The sequence below is a fragment of the Ceratotherium simum genome, chromosome 33, assembly GCF_057802395.1.
Source record: "Ceratotherium simum simum isolate JZ-2026a chromosome 33, ASM5780239v1, whole genome shotgun sequence".
Taxonomy (NCBI): domain Eukaryota; kingdom Metazoa; phylum Chordata; class Mammalia; order Perissodactyla; family Rhinocerotidae; genus Ceratotherium; species Ceratotherium simum.
In genome coordinates this window covers 21,589,838-21,617,803 of record NC_141932.1, presented here as the reverse complement: position 1 = coordinate 21,617,803, position 27,966 = coordinate 21,589,838, and the positions used below count along the sequence as shown (strand labels likewise).

The 27,966-nt window shown below is 55.6% G+C and overlaps 3 protein-coding genes across 5 annotated transcripts; 1 reads left to right on the top strand and 2 right to left on the bottom strand.

Annotated features, from left to right (window-relative positions):
- EGLN2 (egl-9 family hypoxia inducible factor 2) lies at positions 1 to 8,102 on the top strand. 3 transcript variants are annotated; one of them, XM_087421724.1, is made up of 6 exons: positions 1 to 849; positions 1,078 to 1,209; positions 6,160 to 6,307; positions 6,737 to 6,873; positions 7,096 to 7,163; positions 7,443 to 8,102. In XM_087421724.1, exons 1-6 carry the CDS (start codon positions 5 to 7, stop codon positions 7,496 to 7,498), a joined length of 1,386 nt encoding a protein of 461 aa, XP_087277850.1. In that variant the 5' UTR covers positions 1 to 4; the 3' UTR covers positions 7,499 to 8,102. The 3 variants fall into 3 exon arrangements, with proteins under 3 accessions (XP_087277850.1, XP_004441618.1, XP_087277849.1); XM_004441561.3 differs by lacking the exon at positions 1,078 to 1,209 and having other exon boundaries at positions 1 to 841; positions 6,188 to 6,307; XM_087421723.1 differs by lacking the exons at positions 1,078 to 1,209; positions 6,160 to 6,307 and having other exon boundaries at positions 1 to 841.
- Positions 8,103 to 8,144: 42 nt separating this feature from the next.
- On the bottom strand, positions 8,145 to 11,679 carry LOC101389570 (cytochrome P450 2F2-like). The gene is given in 9 exon segments (XM_087421939.1): positions 8,145 to 8,212; positions 8,215 to 8,623; positions 8,837 to 9,024; positions 9,119 to 9,239; positions 9,328 to 9,504; positions 9,716 to 9,876; positions 10,035 to 10,184; positions 10,610 to 10,772; positions 11,497 to 11,679. Coding segments are annotated over 9 exon segments (1,620 nt in total).
- Positions 11,680 to 15,161: 3,482 nt separating this feature from the next.
- Positions 15,162 to 23,229, bottom strand: LOC101398729 (cytochrome P450 2F5). The gene is made up of 9 exons (XM_004441562.3): positions 23,047 to 23,229; positions 22,781 to 22,943; positions 20,319 to 20,468; positions 19,426 to 19,586; positions 18,947 to 19,123; positions 18,376 to 18,517; positions 17,387 to 17,574; positions 16,631 to 16,772; positions 15,162 to 15,645 (listed from the first exon to the last, which is right to left on the bottom strand). Exons 1-9 carry the CDS (start codon positions 23,215 to 23,217, stop codon positions 15,464 to 15,466), a joined length of 1,476 nt encoding a protein of 491 aa, XP_004441619.3. The 5' UTR covers positions 23,218 to 23,229; the 3' UTR covers positions 15,162 to 15,463.
- Positions 23,230 to 27,966: the final 4,737 nt, after the last annotated feature.

Here is a 27,966-nt window from a genome sequence, read left to right as displayed (position 1 = left end):
TGCCATGGACATCCCGTGCCAGCCGCAGCCCCTGAATCAGGCTCTCTCTCAGTTGCTGGATTCTGTGTCAGAGCCCTTGGAGCCTGGCCCGGCCAGGATGGGGGTGGAGGGTTACCTGCCCTGTCCCTTGCTACCCTCCTACCACTGTCCCGGAGTGCCTGGTGAGGCCTCGGCGGGGAGTGGGACCCCCAGAGCCACAGCCACTTCCACCACAGCCAGCCCTCTGCGGGAGGGCTTTGGCGGGCAGGATGGCGGTGAGCTGCGGCCGCTGCAGAGTGAGGGCGCTGCAGCACTGGTCACCAAGGGGTGCCCAAGACTGGCGGCCCAGGGCGCCCGACCTGAGGCCCCCAAACGGAAACGGGCAGAGGATGGTGGGGATGCCGCCGCGCCCAGCAAGCGGCCCTGGGCCAGGCAGGAGAATCAGGAGGCGGAGGGCGAGGGGGAGGGTGGCGTGGGCTGCAGCAGTGGCAGTGGCGAGGCCAGCGCCGGGCTGAGGGAGGAGGTGCTGCCCACCGCGCCCGAGCGCCTGGCCCTGGACTATATTGTGCCCTGCATGCGGTACTACGGCATCTGCGTCAAGGACAGCTTCCTGGGGGCGGCACTGGGCAGCCGCGTGCTGGCCGAGGTGGAGGCCCTGAAGCGGGGCGGGCGCCTGCGTGACGGGCAGCTAGTGAGCCAGCGGGCTATACCGCCACGCAGCATCCGCGGGGACCAGATCGCGTGGGTGGAAGGCCACGAGCCGGGCTGCCGCAGCATCGGTGCCCTCATGGCCCACGTGGACGCCGTCATCCGGCACTGCGCCGGGCGGCTGGGCGGCTACGTCATCAATGGGCGCACCAAGGTGAGGCTGCGGGGCCTGGGGTGGAGGGGCTGCCCGCACCTAGCGCTCTGAGCGCCAGTGGGCTTGGAGACAGGCTTCTGGGGTCACAAAACGGTTTAGGCAGCTCCAGGGGAGGAGCGTTGGAGTTCACTTTGGGCTCCCGCTCCCTTTGGGGGTGGGGGGTTGGTGTCTGTGCCTTCTCCCTATGGACCTGAGGTTGTGCACCTGTAAACCAGGGGTTTGACCTTTGGCCACAGTGGTTCTTTGCCAAGGATCCTCTTGAAGCACCTGGGGAGAAGTGCCAACATTCGTAGCCCCACAGCCGTGCATAGGCCGTGGTGGGGTTCACAGTCTCCTGATGTCAGTTCATGGGCCCCAGACCAAGAATGGTCCATGTAGACAGGCACACGTTTCTGCTTCCCTCTGGCGGTCTGCACCTGTCTATCTGTCCCTGTCTTCATCCTTCATTGTTCACCTGTCCTTCCATCTGTCCCTGTCTTCTGGCCTGTCTGTCTAGTCCATCCTGTCCGCCATCTGTCTCTGGTCTGTCCATTGTGTCTCCCAGGCAGGAGAACCAGGAGACGCGTGGGGGAGGGTGGTAGTGGTGAGGCCAGTGCCAGGCTGAGGGAGGAGGCGCTGCCTGCCGTGCCTGGCGCTGGACTACGTTGTGCCCTGTATGCTATACTGTGACACCTGCGTCAAGGACAGCTTTCTGGGGGAGGCACTGGGTGGCTGTGTGCTGGCCCGGGTGGAGGTCCTGTCCCTATCTTCCCCCTCCCTCCCTGTCCTAGTCTCTTTCTTCCATCCTTTCTGTACTGTCTGCCCATCACTTCATCCCTGTCCAGCTCTGGTCTGTTCCCTTGACCCTCTGCCTTTATGTCTTTTCTTGGTCCCTTTTTTTTGCTTTAGAGTAGTAGTAGTTATTAATCTTTTTGGAACCTGGGCGTTTTTGAGAATCTGCCCCAAACCACAGATCCTTTCTTAAGAAAAATGCTCATTTGATTGGAGTTTAGGGATAGTTGTCAGGGCCTCCTGGGCCTCCAGCTGCCCACTCCAGAACCTGGGGTCAGGAGCCCTGCATAAGACAGTAGTCCACAGGGCCTTTCCCATCTGCTGACATGATAATTCTCTTCATGGAGGCGTCTGAGGGTCCTGGTCCTGAGTCCAAGGCTTGGTGTCATTTGGACAAGGTCCTACAGGGAGTGCCCACTGCACAACACCAGTGATGCCTGGCTGATGGCACCGGCTGCCATCTGCCCTGTGGGCATGAGGCTGTGCTTCTAAAGGCCCCTCCCTCGTCCCTCAGATTCCATCTTGGGTTCTGCCTCTGTGCAGCTTCCCTCTCACGCTGGAGCTCGCTCAGGACCAGGGCTCCCCCAGGGACGAGCCCAGTGTCCTCCCCACCTCAGCTACAACTTGGCCTACTTCTCTCCCCCTCCTGTCACTTGATAGTTGGAGAGCCAGAGGTGGCCCCTCCCTGGGCTTTGCTCCTGGAGAGATCAGTGGGAGTCTCCATAGCCAAAGGGTGCTGAGCACCTTCACCCCAGGGCCACCAGTCCCTGCAGGAGGGAGCCTGGGGGGAGACTACAAGAGCTAGGAGGCCCAGGGCAGGCCACGTCTTTGAGCCTCAGGCTGCTCCTCCACAGGCTGGGAAAACCAGGTGAAGTCCCCAGCTAGGCTGTGACCATTTTAGGAGAGAAGTGCAGGGTAGAGGGAGCAGATCTTTTCCCCTTTGGTGCCTTGGATGTGATTGGGGACAGGGCCCTGGCTAGGATGGGGGGAGTGTTGGGAATTTTTTAGCGCTGGGTGACCCCTATTGTCCTGGGAGGTAAGAACAAGCTGGGCTGGACTGAGAAGGGTGAGGAGGAGCCAACCCAATCACTGGAGTTCCTCACAGACCCTCCCCTGCCCCAGTGAGACGCAACTCCAGTCTTCCGCACCTTCATAGAGCACCATCTGGGCTCCCTCTCCAGGATCTTGAGTAAGACTGTGGGGTGTTGAGGTGAGTGGCCACAGTGGTGGTGGGGGCACGGATCACCAGTGTGGCTAGGGTCGGCCACAGCCTGCCTCTGTTCTTGAATGGAGCTCTTGTGTTCTGTCTTCCCTCCTCTTCCTAATCCCTCTGCTCGGTTGACCTGCAGGTGGGAGAGAGTTGACTCCCACTGGTGTCAAGGTCTACCATAGGGGACCCCAGGGCGGGTCTGGCAGGCTTGGTTTGCCCCTTTAAGAGGAATTTGGGGGTGGTGCTTGCTGTCATTGGCTGAGTTGCTTGACTTGGTGTGTGGGTGTGTGTGTATGAGTGTGAGAGAGATGGGGGCTCTTGGCCGTTGTCACCAATAGCCTTTAACTCTTTAGTCGCCTGGTTCTGATCCCAGCTGCCCTTTCCTTGAGATGGGAGGGTGAGGCGCAAGTTTCCATGTCACTTGCTTGTTGTCCCTTTCCCATGTGGGGGCAGGAAGTAGATGCTTCTCTGGGGCCAGAAGATGCTCCCCTCTCAAGGTTTGTGTATGTAGGGGGAAGGATGGGGCCTTACAGGGCCTGTTTCTGTGCCCAGCCTTCATGCACAAGTCCCATTCCATGGGTGTCACTGCCTGCATGGTGGGAGACCCTGTGTGAGGGTGCACAGGGCAGGACAGAACGGAGGCCCTGAGACCCAGAGGAGTGCTTTCAGTCAGCAGCCACCTCCTGGGCACTAGGGAGACAGGCCTGGCCCCAGGGGCTTGCATGGGGCTGCCTGTAGGGCCAGTACCAGGTAAACAAGTACCTGTGCTGATTTCCCATTGAGGAGGTGGAGTGGAGAATCAGCCCAAGTGCCTTCAGCTAGAGTACTCAATGTGCCCCTTGACCTGGGACATGAATAACAAGGATGACCAGGGGAACAGTGGTCCAGGCAGGTGCAGAGGCTTGGGGATGAGCTTGGCTTGGTTGGAGAACAGTCAGGAGGCCCTCAAGGCTGGAGCAGAGTGATGGCGGGGGGATAGTAGATGAGGTTGGTGGCCTTGAAGGCTGTGGTTGGGAATTTGTATTTTCTCAGGATGCCATGGGGAACTTGAGGGATTTGAGCAACGGAGAGCTGGAGAAGAGGGTCTCTGGCTGCTGTGTGGGGTTAGATTGTGGGGATGAGGTTGCAGCACTGGACCCCTTTCCCTACCCCATCCTTGTGCAGAACTAGAATCTCTGCTTGGATTCCAAGTGGGGAGGGCTTGCCTGTCCCTAGTCCAGGACTCTGATTCCAGCAGCGCCCCCCCAGCCACAGCCAGGTTCTTTTCTCCCACTGAGGCGGTTCCTCAGAGGCTGACCCATCTGCAGGGAGTGAGCAGTGTAGAGAAGGTTCTGCTTCTGAATTGGGGGTGTGGGGGCCAGGATGTTGCCCTGGTGCTGCCAGAGAGGAGCATGGCTCTCTGCTGCTGGGTGGCCTTACCCAGTGGCAGCCCTCCTGGCCTCCCTTCTCCAGGGCAGGTGCTGTGAAGGTCAGGTGCACATGTTTAGTGCAGAGCAGTGTACCGTCCCCACGGGGGTGAGCCCTGGGAATAAGGTGTTGGGAGGAGGCTGAGGGATTGAGTCAACCGGCCTGCCATGGAGTGCCTGGCGAGCCTCCAGTGTGGCAGCAGACGCCGATCTTTTTGATCGTGAATGTTTATCTCAGGGCTGTCTTGCCGGGCTGTGGGCTGCAGGTGTAGCTGAGCGTTAGTGGGGAGCAGCAGCCAGCAGAGTCTGGCTTGGCATCAGTGCGGGTCAGGGGGTCAAGACAGATGGTTCCCAGCTGGGCAGGAGCTGGAGGGTCTTCGCGCCAGTGTTCCCCTCTTTGCCTTGTCCAGTCGTCCTAGTGGCTTTGGGCAGAGGGGAGGACAGGGACCTTTTTTTTTATGTCAGCCTGTGCTTGGCTCTCCATCTTGTGGCAGGCACCATGCTGGTTGCTTTTCCGGACATTTATATCTTTCTTTTCTTTTTCTTTCTTTCTTTTTTTTTTTTGTGAGGAAGATCAGTCCTGAGCTAACATCCATGCCAATCCTCCTCTTTTTTTTTGCTGAGGAAGACTGGCTCTGAGCTATCATCTATTGCCAATCCTCCTCCTTTTTTTCCCCAAAGCCCCAGTAGATAGCTGTATGTCATAGTTGCACATCCTTCTAGTTGCTGTACGTGGGACGCTGCCTCAGCATGGCCGGAGAAGCGGTGCGTTGGTGCGCGCCCGGGATCTGAACCCGGGCCACCAGTAGCGGAGTGCACGCACTTAACTGCTAAGCCATGGGGTCGGCCCCCAGACGTTTATATCTTGTTCAATTCCCACAACATCTGTGCAGTACCTGTCAGTTCCATTTCATGGGTAGGGACCTGAGACAGGGCAGTTAAGTTGCCCGCCTGCCCTGGTAGGACTGAGACTTGACCCCAGGAGTCTGGTCTGCAGGAATGCCTGGGCCCTTTCCCTTGTACCACATCCACCTTTCCCTCGGCTCCCTGATGAGAAACAGGCCCGGAATGGTTAGGCCCAGGCCTCAACGTGGGCAGGGCTGCCCAGGGCAAGGACCGCTGTCGGGGAGAGGAGGCAAGAACCCTGTGACCACAGAAGCCAAGACTGGGAATGAGTCCTGTTAGATTTGTAGGGGTCAGGAACCTCCAAGTTATGTTATCAGAGGGGCTAATGCTACTGCTGTAAACAGAGCAGGTGTTTATTAGCCCCATTTTACAGATGAAGCAGTTGAGGCCCCGGGCAGGGGGTGGGACTGTCCAGGGCTGCCCAGCAGGGTGTCCTTGGAGTTGGGATTAGATCTCAGGTTCTAGTCACACTCTAGGGTTTGGCACCTGTTCAGATGCATAGGAGACAGAATTTATTTAGTGGAGAATTGCGGTAGTCAAGGGCAGTGGTTCTCAGCATTGCTGCACATTAGAATTACCGGGGGGAACCTTTAAACATTCTAGGCTCCACCGCAGACTAAGTATGTCAGAATGTCTGAGGTGGTCCTGGGCGTCAGTGTCCCAGGGGCTTCCACTCTGCAGCCAGGGCAGAACCCCTGGTGTAGGCTGTGAGGCCATATCTCCACACACCAGAAAACATTTAAATTGGTCTTATTCTACTGAAATGTCTGAGGTGGGATCGAGTTATCTTGAAAAAATCAAACCCTCAAAAATTGAGGCCCATCTGGGTGCCAGGCTCTGGGCATGTGTGTTGGGGGGAGTGGGCTATTGAGGTGCAGGAGCTGAGGTTTCTGGTGGATGGGGGCTTGGCTGAAAAAGGAGAAGAAGGCTGGGGGCTGGAGCCCTTGGAGCCCAGGGCACTTGAGTCAGGAGAGATGAGGGGCAGGGAGGGGTGAGAAAGCAGGCAGTGTCCCTGCCTCCCCCAGTAAACCCACCTCCATCCCTCTCTGCCAGGCCATGGTGGCGTGTTACCCAGGCAACGGGCTGGGGTACGTGAGGCACGTTGACAATCCCCATGGCGATGGGCGCTGCATCACCTGTATCTATTACCTGAATCAGAACTGGGACATCAAGGTAGGGGTTAGGGGTGTGGGTGGGGGTGGGGAGGCCTCCCTCCACTTCATTTCCCACTCCCAGCTCAGCTTCTAGCCTTCTCCCCTTCCTCCTTTCAACCCACAGCGGGGCGGTGCATTCTGCGGCAGGCTTTTCCTGGGAAATGGCACCTCCTCTCCAGCTGACTGGTGGCAGCTTCGGGGAATGGTGCTGTCTATCCAGCGCTTCCCCGTCCCCCTCCATTTTATGTCTTCTTTAGTAGCTTCCTGCCCGTCTCCATGGTGATGTGGACTCTGGGCTGTTTTGCATCTTAAGAGCCTGAGTGGTGGGAGGGTGTGATGTGTGCAGCTCCTGTGCCCCCTGGTGGGCTCTCAGGGGGCAGGCAGTACAAGGTGGAGGCTCCAGGCAGGACCAGCCAGCCTCCTGTCTCATCCTCTGGCCTGCCCTCAGGTGCATGGCGGCCTGCTGCAGATCTTCCCTGAGGGCCGGCCCGTGGTAGCCAACATCGAGCCACTCTTTGACCGCCTGCTCATTTTCTGGTCTGACCGGCGGAACCCCCATGAGGTGAAACCAGCCTATGCCACCAGGTATGATCCATACTTCTTGGGATGTGCCCGGGGACCCCCCTCCATGCCAACAAAGTCTTGTCAGACCCCTGGAGTGACTAAGGAGAGATGAAGTGCTCAGAGGGGGCCTGGGTGGGAACAGGACGAGGCTCAGAGGGTGGACTCGAGTGTCACTATGGATACAGTGGCTTGAATGAAGAAGAGTGGTCTCTAACTGCCCTCCCGGGATGCTCTGGTCCCCAGGTACGCCATCACTGTCTGGTATTTTGATGCCAAGGAGCGAGCAGCAGCCAAAGACAAGTATCAGCTAGGTACGTGCTCCCAGAACAGTGTCCCCCACCCTCACATCCTTCCTAGTCCATGTACCTCACTAAGACTCAAGCCACCTCATCTACCTCATCAGTCTCTCACTAAATCCTCCACTCATTTTTCCTCATCTTTGCCCACCTTCCCTAGACAGCCGTCTTGCCTGGTGTCTCCAGCAGGAGCCCCGTCTCTTCTGGTCCTCTCCCCAATCTTCCCAGGTTTTCCTTGGCCTCTTTGTCCCTTCCTTGATGACTCACTCTCTCCTGTCCCCCTCTCATCCCCAGCATCAGGACAGAAAGGTGTCCAAGTACCTGTATCACAACCAACTACGCCCACCTAGTGGCCAGCCCCAGAGCTGCATGGACAGACAGCTTGCCCTGACTTCGGCAGAGCCCCGGGCCCTGTGCAGCCGGGCCAGCGGGCCAGCAGCCCACTGGTCTCGGTGCCTGCTCCTTCCCTGCCTCCGCTGCTGCTTCCAACTTTGCCTCTGTCCTGCCTGGTGTGGAGGATTCTGTCCGTCACTGACGACTGAGGAGGAGGAGAGACCTCTGCTGCCCTGTGATGTGGGCTGGGGTGGTGACCTGGGCAGGGGCCAGTGTTGGGGGCTCCCATTACTGGAGCTGGGGCCTGTGTGCTGCCCTGTCTGGTTGTGCCCCTCTCAGGTGTGGAGAGCTGGAAGGAGGCATCGCCACCTCCCACCAGGCTGTAGGATTTGGGGTTGGGGTGAGTCATGGCCTCTTGCTGGCAAAGGTTTGTGGGGGGAGTATCCCCAAGCCCCCCACTCCTCCAGCCTGGAATGTGAAGTGACTCCCCAACCCCTTCGGCCGTGGCACCTTTTGGACTAGGCTGCTGCTGCTTGGGCAGGATAAAAGGTGCTGGGAGGAGCATGAGGGTGAAAGTCCTGTCAGCCAAGAAAGAAATAAAGTTTACCTCAGAGCTGCACACATCTGATTCCGCTCCCTCTCAGTAAGGGAGGAGGGATCCCTTCACCTGCACTTCAGCGCCTTTATTGACCAAAGTGGGTAAGGAGGTCTGAGAGTCCTCCTTGTGGCTCGCTTGACCTCAGCGGGCCACCAGGCGGAGCTGGAAGACCGGTGGGGGGATGTTGCCCAGGCTAGTGTGCTGTGGGGTGAGGCCAGTGGGGCTCCCCACAGGGAGCAGGCGGAACTGCTGCAGGATGGTAGTGAGGAAGAGGAACATCTCTGATCTGGCCAGGCCTGCACCCGGGCACATTCGCTTTCCTGGGGACACAAGGATGTGGGATGAGAACCCCATGTGCCCCAGGGCCTGTCCAGGCTGGTCCCCTCCCTGCCTGACTCGGACCTGAGGCAAAGGGCATGAAAGCGTCATTGCTCTGGAACTCGCCCTTGTCGTTCAAGAAGTTGGCTGGGTTGAAGCAGTCTGGGTCCGTGAATTGGGTGGGGTCCCGGTGTGCAGACGCTAGCAGAGGAATCACGGAGGTGCCCTGGGGGGATACACAAGGGTTACCTGTGGACTTGGCAAGCGACTACCTTTCAACCATCCAAGACACATTTAAAAGCCAGTGGGAAGACAGGCCTTCTTTCTTGCTCCCAGGGCTACATGAGTCAATCAGCGCGCCGCGCACGCTCACGCCTGCAGATCTCGGTTCATAGGCACTTCCCGGTGCCCATGCAGAATCCCCAGGCTCGGTGGGCACCTTGGGCAGGAAGTGGCCATGCAGGTGGGTATCGCAGGTGACGGCACGCGGCATCCCCAGTGGTAGCACAGTGATGAAGTGCTGGATCTCATGCAGCACCGTGTTCGTGTAGGGCAGGCGCCCACGGTCCTCCAGGCATGGGGCGCGCATCCGACCCACCACGGCGTCTAGCTCGGCCTGCACCTTGGCTGGGGCCAGCGAAGGCTGTGAGCTGCGTATGCCCTGGTCCCCAAGCATCTCCAAACCCTAGCCCCCTCATTCCTGGCTCTCCAGCTCGCAGACCTGCCACCTCTGGGCACTTGAGCAGAGTGATGCTCGTGGTCTCGGTGCCGCCAAAGAAAAGGTCGTGCGTGGTCATCACCAACGTCTCCTCCTGAAAATGGCTCTCCGGGTCCTTCTGTTCCTGTGGGCAGAGAAGACGGGCGCTGCCGCGTGCCAGGCGCCTGCTGGTGGGTGGCATGGATGGAGTTTAGGGCAGCAGGGGCCTGTACTTTATCCATCTCATCCAGGAAGCAATCGATGAAATCGCGGGCCTTCCCGGGCTGCCGCGTCTGCCGGTGCCGCTGGATTTGCTTAGAAATGAAGACCCGAAGCTCCGCGAAGTTTCGGAAGATTCGGTGGTGCGGGCCCGGGAGCCAGTCCAGGAGGCAGGGGGAAATGTTGTACATCTAGGGGGACAGGATCTCAATAGGACCTTGAACGAGACCACTAGTTTCCCTACGGGGAGACTGGACCAGGACTTTGATGTTATAAGTTCTCGAGCTCTAACACTCCAAGATTCGAAGACTGCCCCATTCTAATGATCCAGTGTAGGTTAAGTCTATGTACTCGGGGTTTGGCATAGGTCGGGCACACGAGAGATTGGGCTAGCCCTCTCACCTTGCCCCATCCGGAATTTATGATGCGGAAGTTGTCATTGAAAAGGTCCAGGAGCCTCAGGAACTCCGGGTCCCCACAGTCATAGCGGGTCCCGAAGACCACGGAACAGATAACATTAGATACAGCATTATCGAGCAGCTGCCTGGGGTCGAACGGGGCTCCTGGGAGTGAGAACGGGCCAGGTCATAACGCTGTTGCTCCGCCCCCCGCTAGGTCTTGGGCTCACTGGCCTCGTTCCACCCGAACGAGTTCCCGCGGCCCCTTCTTGTCCATTGGCCACACCCACACCAGGCCCCTCTCCTTTCCCGCCAGGCCGCACCAGTGGTGGCTTGAAATTCATCAACCAGACAAGCCGCCTCCTCCACGACGCGCTCCTCGACGTTCCGCGTACCCATCCCAAACTTCTTCAGCGCTTCAAGTGCAAAATTGCGCAGCGTCCGCCAGCGCTGCCCGTTAGAAAAAGCGATGCCTGGGGGTGGGGCAGAAAAGGGGGGGGCCGGCCGGACAGTTGGCCACGCCCCATCCCGGAAACATGCCGTCGGGGAGCCGACTTCCTCGCAACTCTTCGCTCTGCTGCTTTTCCAGACCTCTTGGTTGCCAGCCCAGCCTTCTCAGCCCTGTCCTCACATGGGCCCCACCTCTGCTGGTCCGCATCCCTGCCCAGCGCTTGTTCTCTTTGGCTTTGACTCTCAGGCTCTTCTCTTCTATTGGCTGCACGAGGAACCAGCCCCCCGCCCATCCGTCCCCTGCGCTGTAGCTCCGCCTCGCCCTCTCCTCGCAGCGTGCGCTCATTAGCCGGGATTCTCTACTGGGCCCCGCCCCATCTTCCCGGCCCCGCCCTTATTCGCCCAAACTGGCTGGGCCAGGCCCACACTTCCGCCGTCGGGGTCTCACCGTTTCCGCGTGTGAAGCGTTCGAAGACTGCCGTGGCCCCGCGGCCGGAGAAGGTATCCGCTTGCAGCACTAACGCGTCCCGCAGCGCTGCGTAGCCGCACAGCACCACGGCAGGGCGCGGGCCCAGCCACACTGTGAACACCGGGCCCCAGCGGCCAGAGAGCTGTGTGGAGCCGGGGCTCAGCGGGTCCCGGTCGGGGCTCTTGACCCTTCCTCCGCCGAGACCCCAGAGCCCCGCCCCCAGCTCCCTCCGCGGTCACACAGACCCAGGAGGCCCGGTCTCAGTCGCTCATTCCAGGCCTAGCAGTTCAGATCCCCAGCTCCTTCCTCCTTCAGCCAGGATTCCAGGCCCCCAGCTCCTTCTTCCCTCAGGGTCTAGAAGTCTGGGTCTCCAGCCCCCTGCACCCGCAGAACTAGGCGTCTGGGTCCTCAGTACTCTCCCTCCCCACCTTGAACCAGGAGAAGAGACCCCTCCGCTGTCCTTCCCCCTGGACCTGACTGCCCGACCCAGGCTCCTCCTCCTTCAGGACCCAGGAGCGTGGTGGGAGTGGAGGGTGAGACACACACGCACACGCACGCGTGAGGGGGGCAGCGCGCCTCCACCGACTCCGCAGTGAACCAGGAGCTCAGGTCCACTGCCCCGGTCCCTCAAGATCTGACTGCCCACCCCAGCCTTCTCTTCCCTCACAGCCAGATGTCCATGCCCCAGCTTCCCACCCCCAAGTCTCCTTCCCCGGAACGCAGGACTGCAGGCCCCTCAACCTTCCTCGGGTCTCACGGGGATCGAGCCCTCAGCTCTGTCTTCCTTCAGAGAACCAGGAGTTCCAGCCCCCAGCCCCACCTCCACGAATCCAGAATTCTGTCCCGCCACCCACTCTCAGGGCTACCTCCATGAGTGCACGGTCCAGGCGTCCAGACTGCCGCTGCAGCAAGTTCCTGAGCAGCGGGAGTGGCGTGGGCCCTGGGGGTAGGGCCCCCTGAGTCTGAGTGCCCCGCGCACCCCACCCCCGCCTGGCTAGCGCCAGCAGCAGGAACAGCAACAGCAGCGCTGTGAAACCTGTGATCAACATGCCCTGTCTTCGATCCTCTATGCCTACTCCCGTTGGCCTCTATTTGATTCCCTTGGGGTGTTGGGTGGAGCAGGGGCGGAGACGGGGAGTGGGAGGGGTCCGTGTCTGCGGGCTGCTCATTCCCTGGATTTCCCCACTCAAGGTCTCCAACCCGTCCATCAGCCCTAATCCTCCTGTGCCTGGCTCCCCCTGGCTTTGTTTGTACCTGCCTTAGCGGGTTTCATGCACCAGCATTTCTGTGTCAATACACCTGGCCAATAGGTGTACCCTCCTGAGCCCCTAGCACCTTTGCGTCCATCTTACCTGGCCTGTAGGTGTGCGTTCCTGAATCCCCTGGCCACCTCTGGGCCCATGACCCCTGAACGCTGTACCCTGTACTTCTGATTCGTAAATACACTCTTGGCTCCTAAGTACACTTCTAAAAACACCCCAGGTGATGTGCCTGTTAGTCTGGCACTCCAGTGACCTGTGCCTGCGATTCCACTGGCACCTGAGCGCTTCCTTGTCATTTCCAGGCCCATTGCTCTTGGAGCCCTGTATGCTGTACCTGTGTCTCAGATGCTCACCAGAGTCCCCTAGCCTCCTGGTGCCCATCAGCCTGGCACTTCTGTACCTATCCTTACGACTCTTGGGTGCTTTCCCACAAGTTGACCCCCTTGTATCTCCATACTTGTGCCCTGTCCCGAACTCCTGCCATCTCTATTCCCGATGCTCTGGCTCTCAGACGCCCTGAAATGTCTTCTGGCCAAGCCCCTGCACCCCCTGGTCTCCAGTCCCCTAAACCCCTCAGTGGGCCCCCCGACCTGTGGCCAGGCCATGATGGCAGACAAACTCATGCCTCACTCTGGCTCACCCTAGGGGTGTGGGCTGGAGGGGGCAGATCCAGGCCTGGATGGGCCAGGGGTGGGGGATGTGGCTGAGTCTGTACTCGGAACAGAGTGTTCGGGAGCGCACCCTCCCACGTGCCCCTGCCTTGCCAGATCCAGCCTTCTGCCAGGTGCCTGGCGCAGGGCCCAGACCTGGGGAGATGGTGGGGGGCGGTGCAGAGTCTGGGCTTGTCTCTGGGTGTGTCTCTATTTATCTTTGTTTCATCTCTCAGACAGTCAGAAACACTGTTTCTCTTTCTGTCCATCTCTCTATGCCCATTTCTCTCTCTTGTTTTACTCTCAGTGTCTTGCCTCTGTTCATATCTGTTTTTTCTCTCTCTCTCTTTTCAATATGTCTATCTTTTTCTCTCTCTCCGTGTTTGTCTTGACTTTAATCTCCCTCTGTCTGTGCTTCCCTGTCTCCTTGCTTCTGTCTCTGTCGCAGGTCTTCCTACCTGTCCTCCTTTCTGTGTCCAGGAACCTGGTGACTGGCAGGGTTGTGGGGCAAGGCACCTCTTCAGAGGCACTGACACCAGTCAGCAGGGGTACAGTGGGGTGCAGGAAGCGTGCCCTCCTCGGACCCCACCCCATCCCACTGTGCCAGGCTCTCTGATGGATCCTCTTTATTAGGGTCTCTTCAAGAGTAGGCATTTTGCCTTGTTCACTTGTATCCCCAGCACCTAAAATAGTGCACAGCACACAGTGGGTACTCAGTAAATGTTTGTTGAATGACTGCGTGACTCTCTTCATCCCAATTTCTGTCTCTGTTTCTGTCTCTAACTCAGATTTGATTTCTGTCACTCTCTCTTTTGCCGAATCCTTGTGACTGTTTCTGTTCCTGTCTGTCTCTGTGTCTCATCTCTTGAGGCTTCTGTCTCTCTCTCTCTCTTTTTTTTTTTTGGTGAGGGAGATTGGTCATGAGCTAACATCCATTGCCAATCTTCCTCTTTTTGCTGAGGAAGATTAGCCCTGAGCTAACATCTGTGCCCATCTTCCTCTATTTTGTATATGGGATGCCTGCCACAGCATGTCTTGATGAGCGGTGTGTAGGTCTGCACCCAGGATCCAAACCTGTGAACCCCAGGCCGCTAAAGAGGAGCATGCGAACTTAACCACTACACCACCGGGCCTGCCCAAGGGTTCGGTTTCTCTAGCTCTCTTTTTCTTTTTCTCCCAGATCTCTGTGTCTTTTCATCTCTGTTTCTCTCTTAATTTCTATCTCTGTTTTAGAATCTCCTGTCTTCCTTCTCTCTGGGCATCTCTGTCTCCCCGTTTTTCTCAATGCCCCTCTTTCTCCTCCTCTGTCTCTCTGTCTGTCCCACTCTATCTTTGGCTTTCAGAATCTCTCTCTGCTGTCTCTGTGTATCCCTCTGTCCCTTCCTGCCTCTCTCCATCTCTCTCTGTGTCTTTTTCAGTATTTCCGTGTGTTTCTCTTCACTGTTCTCTATCTTTCTTTCTCAGGACCTCTGAGTCTCTCCCTCTCTTCCTCCACCTCCGGATCCCTAGCTGGGCCCTGGGGCAGACTCTGTAGTCGGCCTGAGGTGGGAACAGCCAGCATGAGGATTAAGGAGCTGATGGCCCATGTGAGGACCACCTATAAGCCACACCGCAGAAGCCCCATATTCAGCAGAGCATGTCCCGGCTTTTGGAGGGCCTTCGGAGACCCCGTTCAGGGTAGGGCTTCCCAGGCCACCTTCACCCTGGCTGGGGGGCCAGCCCCACTCTGCCTGACTCTGGCTCAATGAAGCTTGAGATGCCGCCTGCTCACTGAGAAAAGCGGCTGTCAACAGGATGTCAGGGTGTCCAGTCTAGTCTCAAGTTGGGAGGCCCCATGCCTGAGGCTGCTATCTCCCCCCCCAAAGGGAGGAATTACAAGGCGAACAGTCCCAGGAGAGGGGTGAGAAAGAGGGGAGAGTTTCAGTCTTTCGGGGTGCCTCCCTTCCCCCATTCATTGCCCTTCTGCTCTTTCTCTGGTCATTTCTGTTTCTTTCCTTGTCTCTCTCTTCTATTCTCTGTGTCTCCCCTTTTCTCAGTCTCTGTATCTCTCTGCCTTCCTCTGTGTCGCTGACTTATGAGACTGAGAGGAGCAGTGTTGGAGCCAGATGCTCTGTGTTCTGATCCCAGCTTTGCCTGTCTCTGGCTGTGTGATCTTTGGCAAGTCACTTCACCTGTCTGAGCCTCAGTTTGCTCATCTGTAAAAATGTATAATAATATTGCTTAGCCTCATAGGGAGATTTAAATGAGGCATTTAGAACAGTGTGTGAATAGGAACACTATGTGTTAGTAATTGTTATTTCTCCGTCTCTGTGTCTGTTTATATCTCCCGGTCTCGGTCTCCCACTTTCTCCTGGCTTACATCTCCATCTTTGTACAGCGCCCTGCGTCTCTTACAGATCTGTTTGGTACCTCTCTGGGCTGCTGTCTTTTTCTCTGCCTCTGTGTCTTCAGGCCCTCACAGCCTTTACCTTCCAGCCTTTCTCCAGGAAACAATTTCTCCCAATTTCTAGCTGCCCTAAGGGTGAGGGTGGAACTAGCCTTCTCTCTCTGCAGCCAGACCTTCCTTCTCCCCATCCTAGAGGACTGTCCTCCCTTTAATTCAGCCAAGGCAGGTTTGAATCTATTATAAAGATAATTTACTAGGAAATGATACAAAAAGCCCCAAAACGGCGAGCAACAGAACGAGTTCGGTGGGTAAGTCAAGCAAGGCATGCAGGGCCCCTTCTTCAGGTCCTTCTCTGGCTCTGGGGGCGCAGACTCGGTAGAGATGGGGATGGGGGATGGGCATGTGGCAGGCACAAGGTGAGGGGAAGCGAGTGTGACAGCGAGAGAGATGAGGGCACAGCGGGACGAGAAGAGGCGCGGAGCAACCCCTCCGGTGGGCCTCCTCGCTCGCAGGCGACTCTGCAAGGGCCGCGGCCTCAGCGCGCGCGCAGGCGCAGCTGGAAAGGCCGCGGCAAATTGCCGAGACCCGAGCTGAGCGGTGTCAGGTCGATGTCCTCGGGCGCCCCCAGCGGCTGCAACGAGAAGCTTTGCAGGATGGCGGTGAGGTAAAGGAAGAGCTCCATGCGTGCCAGCGACTCCCCCAGGCACTGTCGGTGTCCTGTGGGGGTGGCAAGGTGGGGAGAATCGAGGAGATAAGATAGGGTGACGGGCTCTACCCCCCCATTTCCGGAGGAAAACATATGAGGATAACGGTTGCGGACGTCACAGATCCACCTATCTAAAGGTCTGGGGAAGGTGCTTTAAGTAAATCCTGGATCAGAATGATCTGGCTGCTACAGCTGCAAATTCGTGGGTTCGAATCCCGGCTCTGCCACTACCAGTTTTGCGATCTTGGGCAAGCCACGGTTTCTGGGTGTTTAAAGTGGGGATGATAATAGTGCCTTATTAGGTTGTTGTGAATGGTAAACGCAGGTAAGGCAGTGAGAATATGGTGCTTGTGTAGGTCTTACTATGTGCCATGCACTACTCTAAGCTCTATGTTGATATTAATTAATTTAGTCCTCATAACAACTCCCGAGAGGTGGGCCTTATTATTATCTCCGTTTTAGAGATGTGGAAATTGAGGTACGGAGAGGTGAAGTAACAGATCCAAGGCCATACAGCCAGGAGATGACAGAGCTGGGATCTGGCTGCAAAGCTCAGCACTTAGCCACCACTCTTATGGCTCTTTTCAGAGGCAGCACCTGGCACACAGTAGGTACTATGTTAAGTTACCTATTATTATCCGCTCTCCCCACCCGCCGCACCCCCGCCTTTTTCTAATGCTGAGTTAAACAGGAAAGATTTTTTTCAGCAGGGTAAAGACCAAAGCCAGGAAAAACTGCGCCACCCAGTGGAGAGACTGATAATGACGGCTTCCAAGTTAATTATCCTGCCTCCCCACCTCCCTCCACAAGGATTTTAGTCATTATCTGCCTATAGGAGCAGAGTTGGGAATGAGAATGAACGTCTCTGCACATCCAAAGCTGAGGATGGGGTGGGATGAAGAAGTGAGAGGGTTTGGAGAGTGGACTTAGGACTGAGGAATGCAGGTAGGAATACCGGGCAGGAAAGACTCTGTCTCTTGCCCCCACAGTTCTCACCAGCAGAGAAGGGCATGAAGGCAGGGCTCTTCTTGAAGGACTGATTGGCATCCAGAAAGTGCTCGGGGTTGAACTCCTGGGGCATCAGGAACTGGCTGGGGTCCTGGTGGACTGTGTTAAGGAGGGTGATGATATCCGTGCCCTGTTGGGGTGGGGAGCCTGAATTAGTGGTGCAGAAGGGCTGGGAGGTTCCCAGACTAGGATTTCCACTCTACAGGGCTGGGGCTCCTAGGGACTTGATAAGGGGGAGTGGAGCATAGGACTCCATCTGGGGTCCAGGAAATGTGTTGTGGTGTCTGGGGTTTTGAGTACTGGGTGCTGGAAGCTGTGTTGTTGGGGTCTGAGATAGGGATGTGGGATACTTCCCTTTGTGGGAGCAGATTCGGGGTCTCAGGAGGAGGGCAGGTCTCTCAGAACAGTGTTTAGGTACAGAGGAGCCCCACGATGAAGTCCCAGACACTGGGGATCCCGGAGACGAGTCCTAGGAAGGAGACCTATCATGGGGAAGGGGTCTGGGGTTCAGGACAGGGTCCAGTCCACTATGGTATGGTATGGGGTCCTGGGAAGGGGCTGAGGTTCTGGATTTAAGGGCCTCAGATGTCTGTCGCTAGGGCTCGAGATGCCAGTTGCTAAGGCCCGGGGTGGTGATTGCTAGGGCCTGGGATCCTCCTTGCTAGAGCTGGGGATGCCATGTGCAAGAGTCTGGGATGCCTCTTCCTAGGGCACCAGATGTCGTTTGCCAGGTGCTCAGCGCACCTTGGGCAGCAGGAAGCCGCGAAAGGCGGTGTCCTGAGTGACGCGGTGCGGCAGGTTCATGGGGATGATGTCTGCGAAGCGCTGCACCTCGTGGATCACCGCATCCGTATAAGGCATGGACGCTCGATCCTCCAGCGCTGGCAGCCGCGCGCGTCGCACCACGCTGTCGATCTCCTCCTGTACGCGGGCTGGAGGCGGAGTGGGGAGCGTTGTCAAGGGTATCGGCGGGCTCCACGGGGCCGGGAAGGTGTGTGTGCGTCTGTGTGTGAGGGGTCCAGTCAGCGCTTCCCAGTCGGGGCGCTGCTGCAGGGGTGCATGTTAGGGTTAGCTGGAGCCTTGGAAGTTGGGTTCAGAGACATAGGTTAGGGCAAAAGTTTGATTTGTGCAAGGGCTCCTAGGGGTGGGGTTGTGCGGGCCGGGCTTCGAGGACCAGGCCTGCAGAGGGTGGATGGAGTAGGTGGGCTGTGCGGGAAGGCTGAGAGATCTGGCGTGGGGCAGGCGGTATGGACCCTGTTGGACTCTGTCCTGGAGGCCAGGATTCCGGGATAGAGGCGGGGTTTGGGGTGCTGAGGTCGCAGACAGTGCTGTGTGGGCGGGTCAGACTGTGTGGGAGGGGTTGGGTTGCTGGGCAGGCCCAACGGCAGAGGCTCGGGGGCCAGGCTTTGGACGGGCTGTTTGAGCTGAGCTCAGAAACAGGACGCTTGCTGTATGGGCAGGGTCAGAAACGGGCAGCAAAGCAAGACCATGCGGACGGGGACCGGGTCCAGGCAGCCTGCGTGGGCTGCGGGAGCCACATGGGTGGGCTTGGCCTTCTTGTGGCTTCGGCTATGCGACCCAGGCGTAAGAGGGAGGCTGGGACTATCAAGTAGGATGGGCGGGGCCAGAGGCGGGGCCGCGGTTCATTGTGGGCGGGTCTTAGAGGGGGCGGGGAGAGGCTCGAGCCAGGCGCCCCACTGCTCTGTGGGGCGGGTCTGCCGGCCTGCGCGCACCTTGCACTTTTGGGTACTTCATAAGCACGAGGAAGGCGTAGCGCAGCGTGGTGCCCACGGTCTCGGTGCCACCAAAGAGCAGGTTATGTGTGGTCATCAGCAGGGTATCCATGTAGAAGTGGCTAAGCGGGTCCTGCTTCTCCTGCGCGGTTAGGGGGTGGGGATATGAGCCAGGGCAGGGAGATCCCGTCCGGACACTGACCGCGGGCTCGGAGCCTGTGCGACCCGCTCCGCACAGACCTGTACCAGTGCTTCTGGGTGCCAGTCCCCCCCCCCACCGCCATGTTTAAATTCCTTTCCTCGGGAAAGCTGGGGAGCTCGGAAGGGCGGGGTAGGGAAAATCTCAGCCGAAGGGGCCACAATTAACAGATCCTTCACGACTTCTTAATGAGCTGTTAATTGGCCGTGGCCCCGGGTGGCTCAGGGCTCCAGCCCAGCAGACCCAAGTGTTCCAGCTTCGCTTGCTGGATGTGGGGAGATCATACCGAAATCCACTCAACTCAGATCCTTGTTGATTTGAGGCAGGGGCAAGCAGGTCAGAGCAGAGGTGGGACTTCCAGGCAGGGCTTACCTGTGCCATCTTGGTGAGGAAGCAATCAATGAAGTCCCGGGGAGAGCTGGGGTCGAGAGAGGCCTGGTGGTCGCGGACGCTGCAGGCGATGAGGTCCTTCACGCGCCCGAAATTCTGGAAAAGGCGTCGGTGCGGCCCGGGCAACCATTCCAGGAGGCTTGGAAAGATGTTGTAAAACTGGGAATGGGGCAGAGTCGGAGAGATTTGGAGGAGCAGGCAGGGCGTGTGAGTTTGTGTGTGTGTGTGTGTGTGTGCGTGTTTGTGTGTCTGGGGGTGCCAGTTAGGTCAGAGTAGATCAGGTAGGCAGCGGCGGGGTCTTGAGGGGCGGCGGCTGGGTTCTGGAAGGGCGGTGGAAGGGAATGGACTTGTCTAGGCGTGGCCGTGTAACTTGGGGGCGGGGTCAGATGGAAAGGGGCAGGGCCAATCCCTGGACCGTGCGGACCTCCCTCCCTGTCCCCTGTAGATCTAGGCCTCCTGACCTCGCCCCAGGGGCTGCTCATGATTTGGAAGTTTTCATTGATGAGCCTTGTAATGGTGAGCAGGCGCTCATCGTGGTAGTCGAAGCGGCTGCCGAAGAGCACGGAGCAGATGATGTTGGACACGGAGCGGCTCAGCACAAACTTGGGGTCGAAGGGCTCGCCTGAGGGTGAGGGGTGGAATGAGTCAGGGGGTGCAGCTCTGGAGAGACAATGTGCAACACACCAGAACCCACGCAGCAGCATCACGAGTTTGCACTACATCCGACGCAGTGCCTTGCAGCACGGAACACACTGTCTCCTGGCCACCCAGCATGCTGCATAACAACACCCCAAAAGTATTTGGCAACGCAACAGGCAGCGCAGAACCCACAACATCCTGCAGCAGATTGACAGCAATAATCCCCAACAACGGAACAGGCTGTTCTTGGTGACACCACACAGCACACAACACAGCAACCCATGGCAATTGCCAGGCATCACAGAACACATAACACATGGCAACGAAACACCCAGCATATATGACCCCAGTACGTGCCAGCACACACAACAACACACAGTGACCTAACAGCCAGCCCAGCAACAACCCCAGACGTGGTAACATAATACACTGATATATAATACCAGCATATAGCTACATCATACTGCAACACAACACAAGATAATAATACACAGCAATCCAGCAGACAGCGCAGCAGACACGCATTATCTGTGACTTCACAGCACATACAATCAAGGCGGTGGCACAGATTGACATGCACTGTGCACCAACACAGCAACATTGGTGGCACAGCAGGCAACACAATACAATATTACATGCAGTGCCTGGCAACACTACAGCCTCACCCAGCAGTAACACATAGCAACACAACACCTAACCCCCAATGATCCTAAACCTTCAGTTTTCCGCAGCTCCTCCAGCAGGAAGCTGCCTTCCTCCAGGATCCGCTCCTCAATGCTCCTCTTCCCCATTCCGAAGTTCCGCAGAATCTGGATGGAGAATCTCCTCAGGACCTTCCACCGGTCCCCGTTGGAGAAGACGAGGCCTGGGGAGAAGATGGGGGGCCAGCTCAACCAGTGACTTGTCCCCGAGGCAACTGACATTGGAGTCCCCTTTCCTGCTGTTTGCTGGGAGAGAGACTGCAAGTTTGGAATCTCCCCCAACCCGCTCCAGAAAGCCCTCCCTGACCCTGCAGACTGGGTCAGGTGCCTCCTTTGAGCTTCCATAGGGCCCTGGGCTTCCCTCACCCCAGTCCTGATCACTCTGCCCCTGTTTCCCCCAACACAGACCTGATCGCTCTGGGCTATCACTGTCTGACAATGGGGCTATCTCCTTCACTAAACTGTGAAGGCAGGGTAGGGGCCTGTCTTGGTCACCACTGTGTTGCTAGCGTTGTCCGGTGCAGGGCTTCTCCCACAAGAGGTGCTGGTGATTGATTATTGATTAGTGAATGCGTGGATAAGGGAAAGAAGCAAGAAAAATGAGCACTGATACATTGGGAATTCATCCAGGAACAAGATAGACCCTGTTCTCTTCTTTCCCTGGACTCTGGGTCTTTGTACAGGCTGTTCCTTCTTCCAGAACACTCTTCACCCCCTGTCTGCTCCTGACTGGTTATCTTCATCTTTTAGGTCTCAGCTTAGAGGTCCCTTCCTCCAGGAAGCCTTCTCTGGCTGGCTCAGGTGCTTCCTCTAGGCTCCCACAGCTTCCCAGGCTTCCCTCATCCCAGCCCTGACCTCTCTGGGTGGTCACAGTCTGGGAATGGGGCTGTCTCTCCCACTGGACTTGGAACTATGATAAGATAAGGTCTTGGATGTGTTTATCTCTGATTCCTCTGGAACTAGCAGAGAACTAGGTGCTAAAGAAGAAAAAGCGATAGTGTATTGCCTTGCATTGTGTGCATTATCTCATTGACTTCTCATAAGAACCTTCTCATGATAGCAGTCTGAGGGTCAGAGAGAGGAGGCCACTTGCCCAAAGGTATACAGTTAGTGAGTCGCAGAACCCTGCTGTTACCCTCTCTGCTATGTATTGAATAGTTAGATGGTAGCTATTTTTAGTAACAGATGATGTATGTATCCAGACGTTTTCTGTGCAAAAGTAGCAAAGTGACTTTCTCAACTGCCCTATCTTTGCCTCCTTGCATCTGGTGTACCTGGACAGGTGAGGTCATAAGATCAAGCCCAGAGAAGGGAAGATGAAAGCAGAAGGTGTACTCAATACACAATAGGTGGATTTTTTACCACAGCTCTCTGATTACAGATCCTGGGGCAGCTGGGACCCATCGAATGAAGGGGCCAGTGGGAGCCCTCAGGATTCTCTAGGGGGAGAAGAATAGTCCAGGATGCAGGTCTCTGGGACCCCTTTTCAACCAGAGCAGCTTTCTTTCTTTTGTCATTTATTGAGCTTGTCATATGGCTTCCTTTGAACGAGATTTATGTTTAAAAAAAGTTGAAAAACATAAGTCTAGGTGATTTCCAAGCCAAAGGAGGGCAAGATATTGAGATAGGATAAATTTGGAGCTAATGACGTGCATTCCTGGATGGGTAGGAATGGAGTTGGGATGGGGATAGCCATGGGACATGAGGGGGAATTAGGGAGTTGATGATAAATTGGTTTGAGGTTGGTGATGCAGATGGAGTTGGGTAGAATGAGAAGGATTGGCAGATTGGGGTTGAGGTTGAGCTTGGGGTTGGGTCGATATGTGATGGGGTTAGTTTTGGTGATGGTAGTGGGATTAAGGTTGAAAATGGGAACTGGGGACTGACAACTTCCATAGGTGATTGGGATAGAAGATAGGGCTGGGGCTGGGGAGAAAAATAACAGTGGAATTCAGTTTCACCAAAAGGGATTAGGATGGGGTTGATAGGATAAATTTTAAAATGGAGATTGAGAGAGGGTTCATAATGGGAATGGAGGTTGGAGTGTCACGTAGTCAGTTTTGCAGACAGACATGGAATTGAGGTTGCAACGGGGAATATGGAGGTAGGGTTGGTGGGGATTGGGTTGAGGTGGACAATGGGGGCTGGGGCTAGATAATTTGGCCACTTGATTGAGATGGAAATTTGATGATGTGTTGGGATAGAGGTAGGGATTGGGATGAGAATGGGGTTGGAGTTGGATGAAGATAGAGATTGGTATGGAAGTGCAGTTCAAGATGGTGGTGGGGTTTAGGGGTGGGGAAGGTGGAGACAGACTTCGCCCTAGACCAGCACTGCCTGGCTCCATCCCATCTGATGTCGTCGGTGAGTTCAGCAGCTCTGAATGTCACCAAAATAGGAAAGACGGTCTCCTATCCTTATCCTCTCCCTCAGTTTGGAAAGGGCTGGGGGTGGAGGAGATGGGGACCAGGCTTACCATTGCCCTTAGTGAAGTGGAGAAAGACCGGGTAGTGGCCACGGCCACTAAACTCCTCCCGCTGATCCACAAGGGCCTCCTTCACGGTTTGGTACCCGCTGAGGACAACCACGCGCCTGGACCCCAAGTACACTGTAAACACTGAGCCGTACTTCTTGCTTAGCTGGGGGTAGGAAGACAGAGGTCATGGGGGGAGGGGTGAGTCTGGGGCCAGGGCACCCCTCCCCCTTGTCCCTCCCTCCTCACCCAAGCCTAGGCCCTTGCACCTTGGTGAGGGAGGTCACCATGTTTTGGGAGCGAAGCTGCAGCAGGTTTCCCAGGAGTGGGAGGGGCCTGGGGCCTGGAGGCAGCCGGCTCTTGCTCCTTGGGCTAAGGGTCAGGAACAGACAGAGGAGAGCCAGGAGCAGGAGCAAGATGGCTGTGCTTGTACTTTCCATGGTGAAGGCAGCTGCAGGCATCTGGGGGGCCAAGTGGGAGAGGGCAGGGCTGGAGAGGGAGTGGAATCCCTTCACTCCTCGTTTCCTTCTGGAACTTGCCTTCCCCAGGCCTTGGAAGGGGGCAGATGGAGAGAAGAAAGGAGATAGAGAGAGGCAGAGACAGGGAAAGGCCCGGGGATGGGGGGAGAGAAGGAGTGGGGAGGGGAGAGGAGGGAAAGAGAGAGAAAGGGCAAGGAGACAGTCAGGAAACAGAGGTAGTCAAACACAGAGAGACAGACAGTAAGAGAGACAGAAATAGAGACAGAGACAGATGGAGAGGGACAGAAGAGAGACAGAGACAGAGATACAGATAGAGATAATGAAGAACACAGAAAAACAGTGAGATATCTAAATATCTATAGATGTCTGCCATCTATCTATCCATTCATCCATTCACCCATCGTCTGTCAGGAAACTGACTCTCACGCAGAGACAGTGAAAAAGAGAGAGACACACAGGGACAGACACCAACAAATGAAGACACAGAGATAGAGAACCAGACAGAGAAAATCACTGAAAGAGGCTGACAGAGAGACCAGAGAAAGAAAGAGACAACTAGAGAGACACAGAGCTAGAGAAAGCCAGAAGAGAGAGGTGGCGAGGCAGAGTAATGTACACTTATGGAGAGACATAGAGATAGACGCTGAAAGGTAGAGAGAGAGGGAGAGAGGGAGACAGAGAGGGAGAGACAGAGACTGAGGGAGAAAAGAGAGTGAGAGAGACAGGAAAGAGAGATACACAGAGACAGAGACATGTAGTCAGAGAGAGAGATAGAGAGAGAGAGAGAGAGAGAGAGAGAGAGAGAGAGGGAGAGAGAAACAGGGTAAAGCCACTGGGGAAAGCACCAGTACAGAGACCCCAGTGCCCAGCCCTCACTGGGAGCTCTGAAAATACTTGTCAAGTGAATGAACAGAGTCCCAGAGAGAGCCCCAGAAAGAGAAGCCTCAGAGGAGATGACAAGGAGACCCCAGCCGGTCCTGAAGATAGGGAGATGGAGCTGGCCACTGCCCTCTCTTGAAAACCTCCCCTCCTCCTCTGTGACCCACATTCTGCCCTTTACCTGCTGAGCTATGCTGCGGGCAGCTCAGGTGTGTTTTGTAGCCTATTGGCTCTGGCTGCTCCAGGTGCGTGCCCTGCAGCTCTAGGTGCACCTGGGGGGTGAGGGCGGTCCTTAAATCATTCTGTTCATACCCCCGCCCCCCTTTCCCTGTTCCCTGACTGAATTTGAATCTCCTCCCACTTTTCTGCCTCGACTTGTGTATGCTGTATGCTCCCAGGCTTGCAGCCAGCTGGAATAATGTCTTGGCTAGGTGCTGCGTCTTAGGAACCACTTTCACCCTTCTGGAGAAGCATGGCCTGCTGGCTGACCTCAGCTCTCTCACTATGGTCAATCGTGGTCATTTGCCCTGGAGTGGGGCAAAGGCCTCCCCATTTTTGCCATTTGTGGCCCTGGGTCTGGTTTTGTCATTTGTGGCCCTGGCTGTGGCAAAAAGATGGGCCAGGGATGAAGGCTGGGTCTCTTTGGTGTTTTGGGCACTTGATTCTATTTCTCTGGGTTCAAGTCTGTTTCTGTCACTGACTGGCTGTGTGACCTTGGGCAAGCCCCTTTCCTTTCCTGGGCTAGAGTTTTCTCATTCTCTGGGGAACTATTGTTCACAGCTCTTCTCGCCATTCTGTCTGTCTCTCTCAGTTTGTCTCTGAAATTCTGTGTGTCTCACTTTGCTTGTGCCTCCGAATCTTTTTCTCTCTCTCTCCCTCTGTGTCTCTGAGTCTTTGTCTCTCACTCGCTGTGCGGTCTCTAATTCTCCCTGTGCCCTTTCTCTCTGCTTCTCTCTCTCTGTAAGTCTTTCTCCATCACCGTCTCCTCCTGTCTGGATGTCTCTCTTTTTCTTTCTGTCTTTCATGCCTCCACGAGTCAGATGCAGTAGGCAGGACTGAAGCCAACAGGCGAAGGAGGGCTTGGGAGATGGGTGATGCAGGTGGACGCCCTAGGGAAAAAGGACCTCAGGCCTGAATGAGACCCCTCCCCACCCACTGCCGTATACAGTCCTCTCTCTGCCTTCCTAAGCCCTAGCATTGTCAGCTCTTGGCTCCTGCCCCAGAAACTGGCCTCAGTTACCCAACTCAGAAGGGCGGTTTGCAAAAACCTGGAGCTGGACCAGGACCCCAGTGCTTGGGGGTTGTGTGGAGGAGAGGTCCCCTGAGGTCATGAGTCTGGGAGGCCAGGTGGAGGTAGGTCCCCCCACAAGTCCGTGGGTGCACACCGTGTTTGCCATTCCCATGGGGGTAGGGGAGGAGGTGCTTGGAGGTTCCGGGCAATTTGACACCCCAGGTTCCAGGCACATGGCGTGTTGGAAGTGGGGCCCATGCCAATGTTTAAGTCCCAGAAAGACCAGTTAGGGCACATTCTGGAAGAGGGGTGAAGGCTTTATTATGGGATTACACACCTCTGATTTCCCTTGGCATCTCCCACTACTTCTGGGGGAGGGGGAAATACTGGATCCACTCCAACACCATCAGTTACTTTTCCCTGACCCTAGATCTGGGTTGAGAGGGGCCTGATAGGACTGCCTCTCTGGAGAACTTGGGGTTCATGAGAAGGGGAGTTTTTTTTTTTTTTTTTTTGTGAGGAAGATCAGCCCTGAGCTAACATCCACGCCAATCTTCTTCTTTTTGCTGAGGAAGACCGGCCCTGGGCTAATATCTGTGCCTGTCTTCCTCCACTTTATATGGGATGCCACCACAGCACACCCTGACAAGCGGTGCTTAGGTGCGTGCCCGGGATCTGAACCCAGGCTGCCAGCAGTGGAGTGCGCGAACTTAACCGTGATGCCACGGGCTGGCCCTGAGAAGGGGAGTTTTAAGGGGCTTTGAGTTCTTCTTGTGGTCTGACTTGCTCTCCTGCTATAGAGGGAACGTGGGGTAGGGAGGGATGTGTTGTAGGGTTTCCCAGTGGTGGCACTATTGACATTTTGGGCGGGATAATTCTTTGTGTAGGGGGCTGTCCTGTGTGTGGTAGGTTATGTAGCAGTATCTCTGGTCTCTACCCACTAAATGCCAGTAGCAGCCTCTTCCCAGTTGTGAAAACCAAAAACAACTCCAGAAATTCTTGAATGTCCTCTTGGCAGCAAAGCCAACCCAGTTGGGAAGACCTGGTATAATGAAAGAAAGTGAAACACACCCAAGGGCAGCTGAACCCTCCTCACCTCTCTTGGGCCTCTCCTTCCGCCAACTCTTACACTTTTTCCTGCTCCCTCAAACCTCCAAGACCCTTTCCTCCCGCCTCACTCTCTGTTGATGATCCCATTTCTTACTTCATGAAGAAAATAGCAGCAATCAGAAGAGAACTAGCTCGTTCTCCACCATGATGTTTGCCTGCCTACCAGCATCTGGGCTACATACGCAGCCTTCTTTCCTGTTACACTGGTTGGTCACCTGGCATATCAGTCAGCTCCTCTCTGGTGAACCTTGTCTGGCTGTGTGCCCAGTTGCTCGAGCAGTGTGGGGTAGGTTGCAGAGATACCAAAGAAAACACCTGGAGATGGCGTATGAGACATAAATGTTTATTGGGTTTTGCTTATGGGGAATGTCCAGGACTGGCCAGCTGGACAGAGTTGTGCACCTGCATCTGCTATCGTGAACAGGGAGGGGGTTGCTTATATAGGCAGGGGAACGAAAGGCTATATGCCTGCCAAGAGGGACAGTCCTTGCATGGCCAGCCTTCCAAGGATCAGTAGCTCATGTGGAGGGGCTCTGTGTTCCTGCAGAATGTGATGTTCTTTGAGAGAAACAGTTACAATACTGGATGGTTGGTGTCCTGCCCAGAAGGGGGCCAGAGGGACACATGGTTAAGATAGGGCACGTAGACTAGTGCCCTTACACACTCCATTCCCATTCCTGACACCAACTGCGTGACTTTCTCTTTCCTGTGTTATGTTTTGCGTGGATGTGTGTAGATGGATTTTTTCTAGTTTACAATTTTTTGAGGTAAAATGTGCATATGATGAAATACACAAATCTTATATGGACCTTTGCTGAATTTTGAACACATACACTTGTGTAATCCAAAGCCCTATGAAGACGTACAACATTTTCACCACCCCACAATATTCTCATACTCCTGCCCAGTCAACCATGCTCCCATCTCCTTCAGGAAACCATTGTTATAGTTTTTCTTCCTACTATTCATAAATATTTCATATAAATGAAATCATACAGCAAGTACTCTTTTATGTCAAGGCTTCTTTTGTTAAGTATATATAATGCTTTTGAGATTCAAGCACAAGTTACAAATATCAGTAGATCATTCCATTTTATTGCTGAATACTTTTCCATTGCATGGGTTTACCACAATTTGCTTGTCTGTTCACCAGTTGATGGATATATGGATGGTTTCCAGTGTCTGGCTATTGTGAACAATAATGTGTATTATTCTTTGTGTATATGTTTTTGTCTTTGTAGGGGTATATGTTTCATTTATCTAGATATATCTCTAAGAGTGTGATTGCTGAGTCTTATGGTAAGAGTATGTTTGTAAGAAACTGCCTAACTGTTTCCAAAGTGCGTGTGCCGTTTCTCTCGTATCATCTGTTTTCCTCTCTCTATTGCATCTTTCTCATCAGCATACAGTATGCTTTATTTTTCCTATCTTGAAAGGACCCTTTCATGAAAACATCATCAACATCACTACCCATCAGGAAATTGCAAATC

What these genes read in the sequence shown, in the direction of transcription:
- LOC101398729 (XM_004441562.3), bottom strand. Translation starts at nt 23,217, where the DNA reads ATGGAAAGTACAAGCACAGCCATCTTGCTCCTGCTCCTGGCTCTCCTC. An exon ending in TGGTGACCTCCCTCACCAAG is followed by an intron (nt 22,944 to 23,046) that starts GTGCAAGGGCCT and finishes TCCTACCCCCAG; the next exon opens with CTAAGCAAGAAGTACGGCTC. An exon ending in TGAGCAGCCCCTGGGGCGAG is followed by an intron (nt 19,124 to 19,425) that starts GTCAGGAGGCCT and finishes CCCCATTCCCAG; the next exon opens with TTTTACAACATCTTTCCAAG.
- EGLN2 (XM_087421724.1), top strand. Translation starts at nt 5, where the DNA reads ATGGACATCCCGTGCCAGCCGCAGCCCCTGAATCAGGCTCTCTCTCAG. An exon ending in TGGGCCCCAGACCAAGAATG is followed by an intron (nt 1,210 to 6,159) that starts GTCCATGTAGAC and finishes TGCCTCCCCCAG; the next exon opens with TAAACCCACCTCCATCCCTC. An exon ending in AAACCAGCCTATGCCACCAG is followed by an intron (nt 6,874 to 7,095) that starts GTATGATCCATA and finishes TCTGGTCCCCAG; the next exon opens with GTACGCCATCACTGTCTGGT.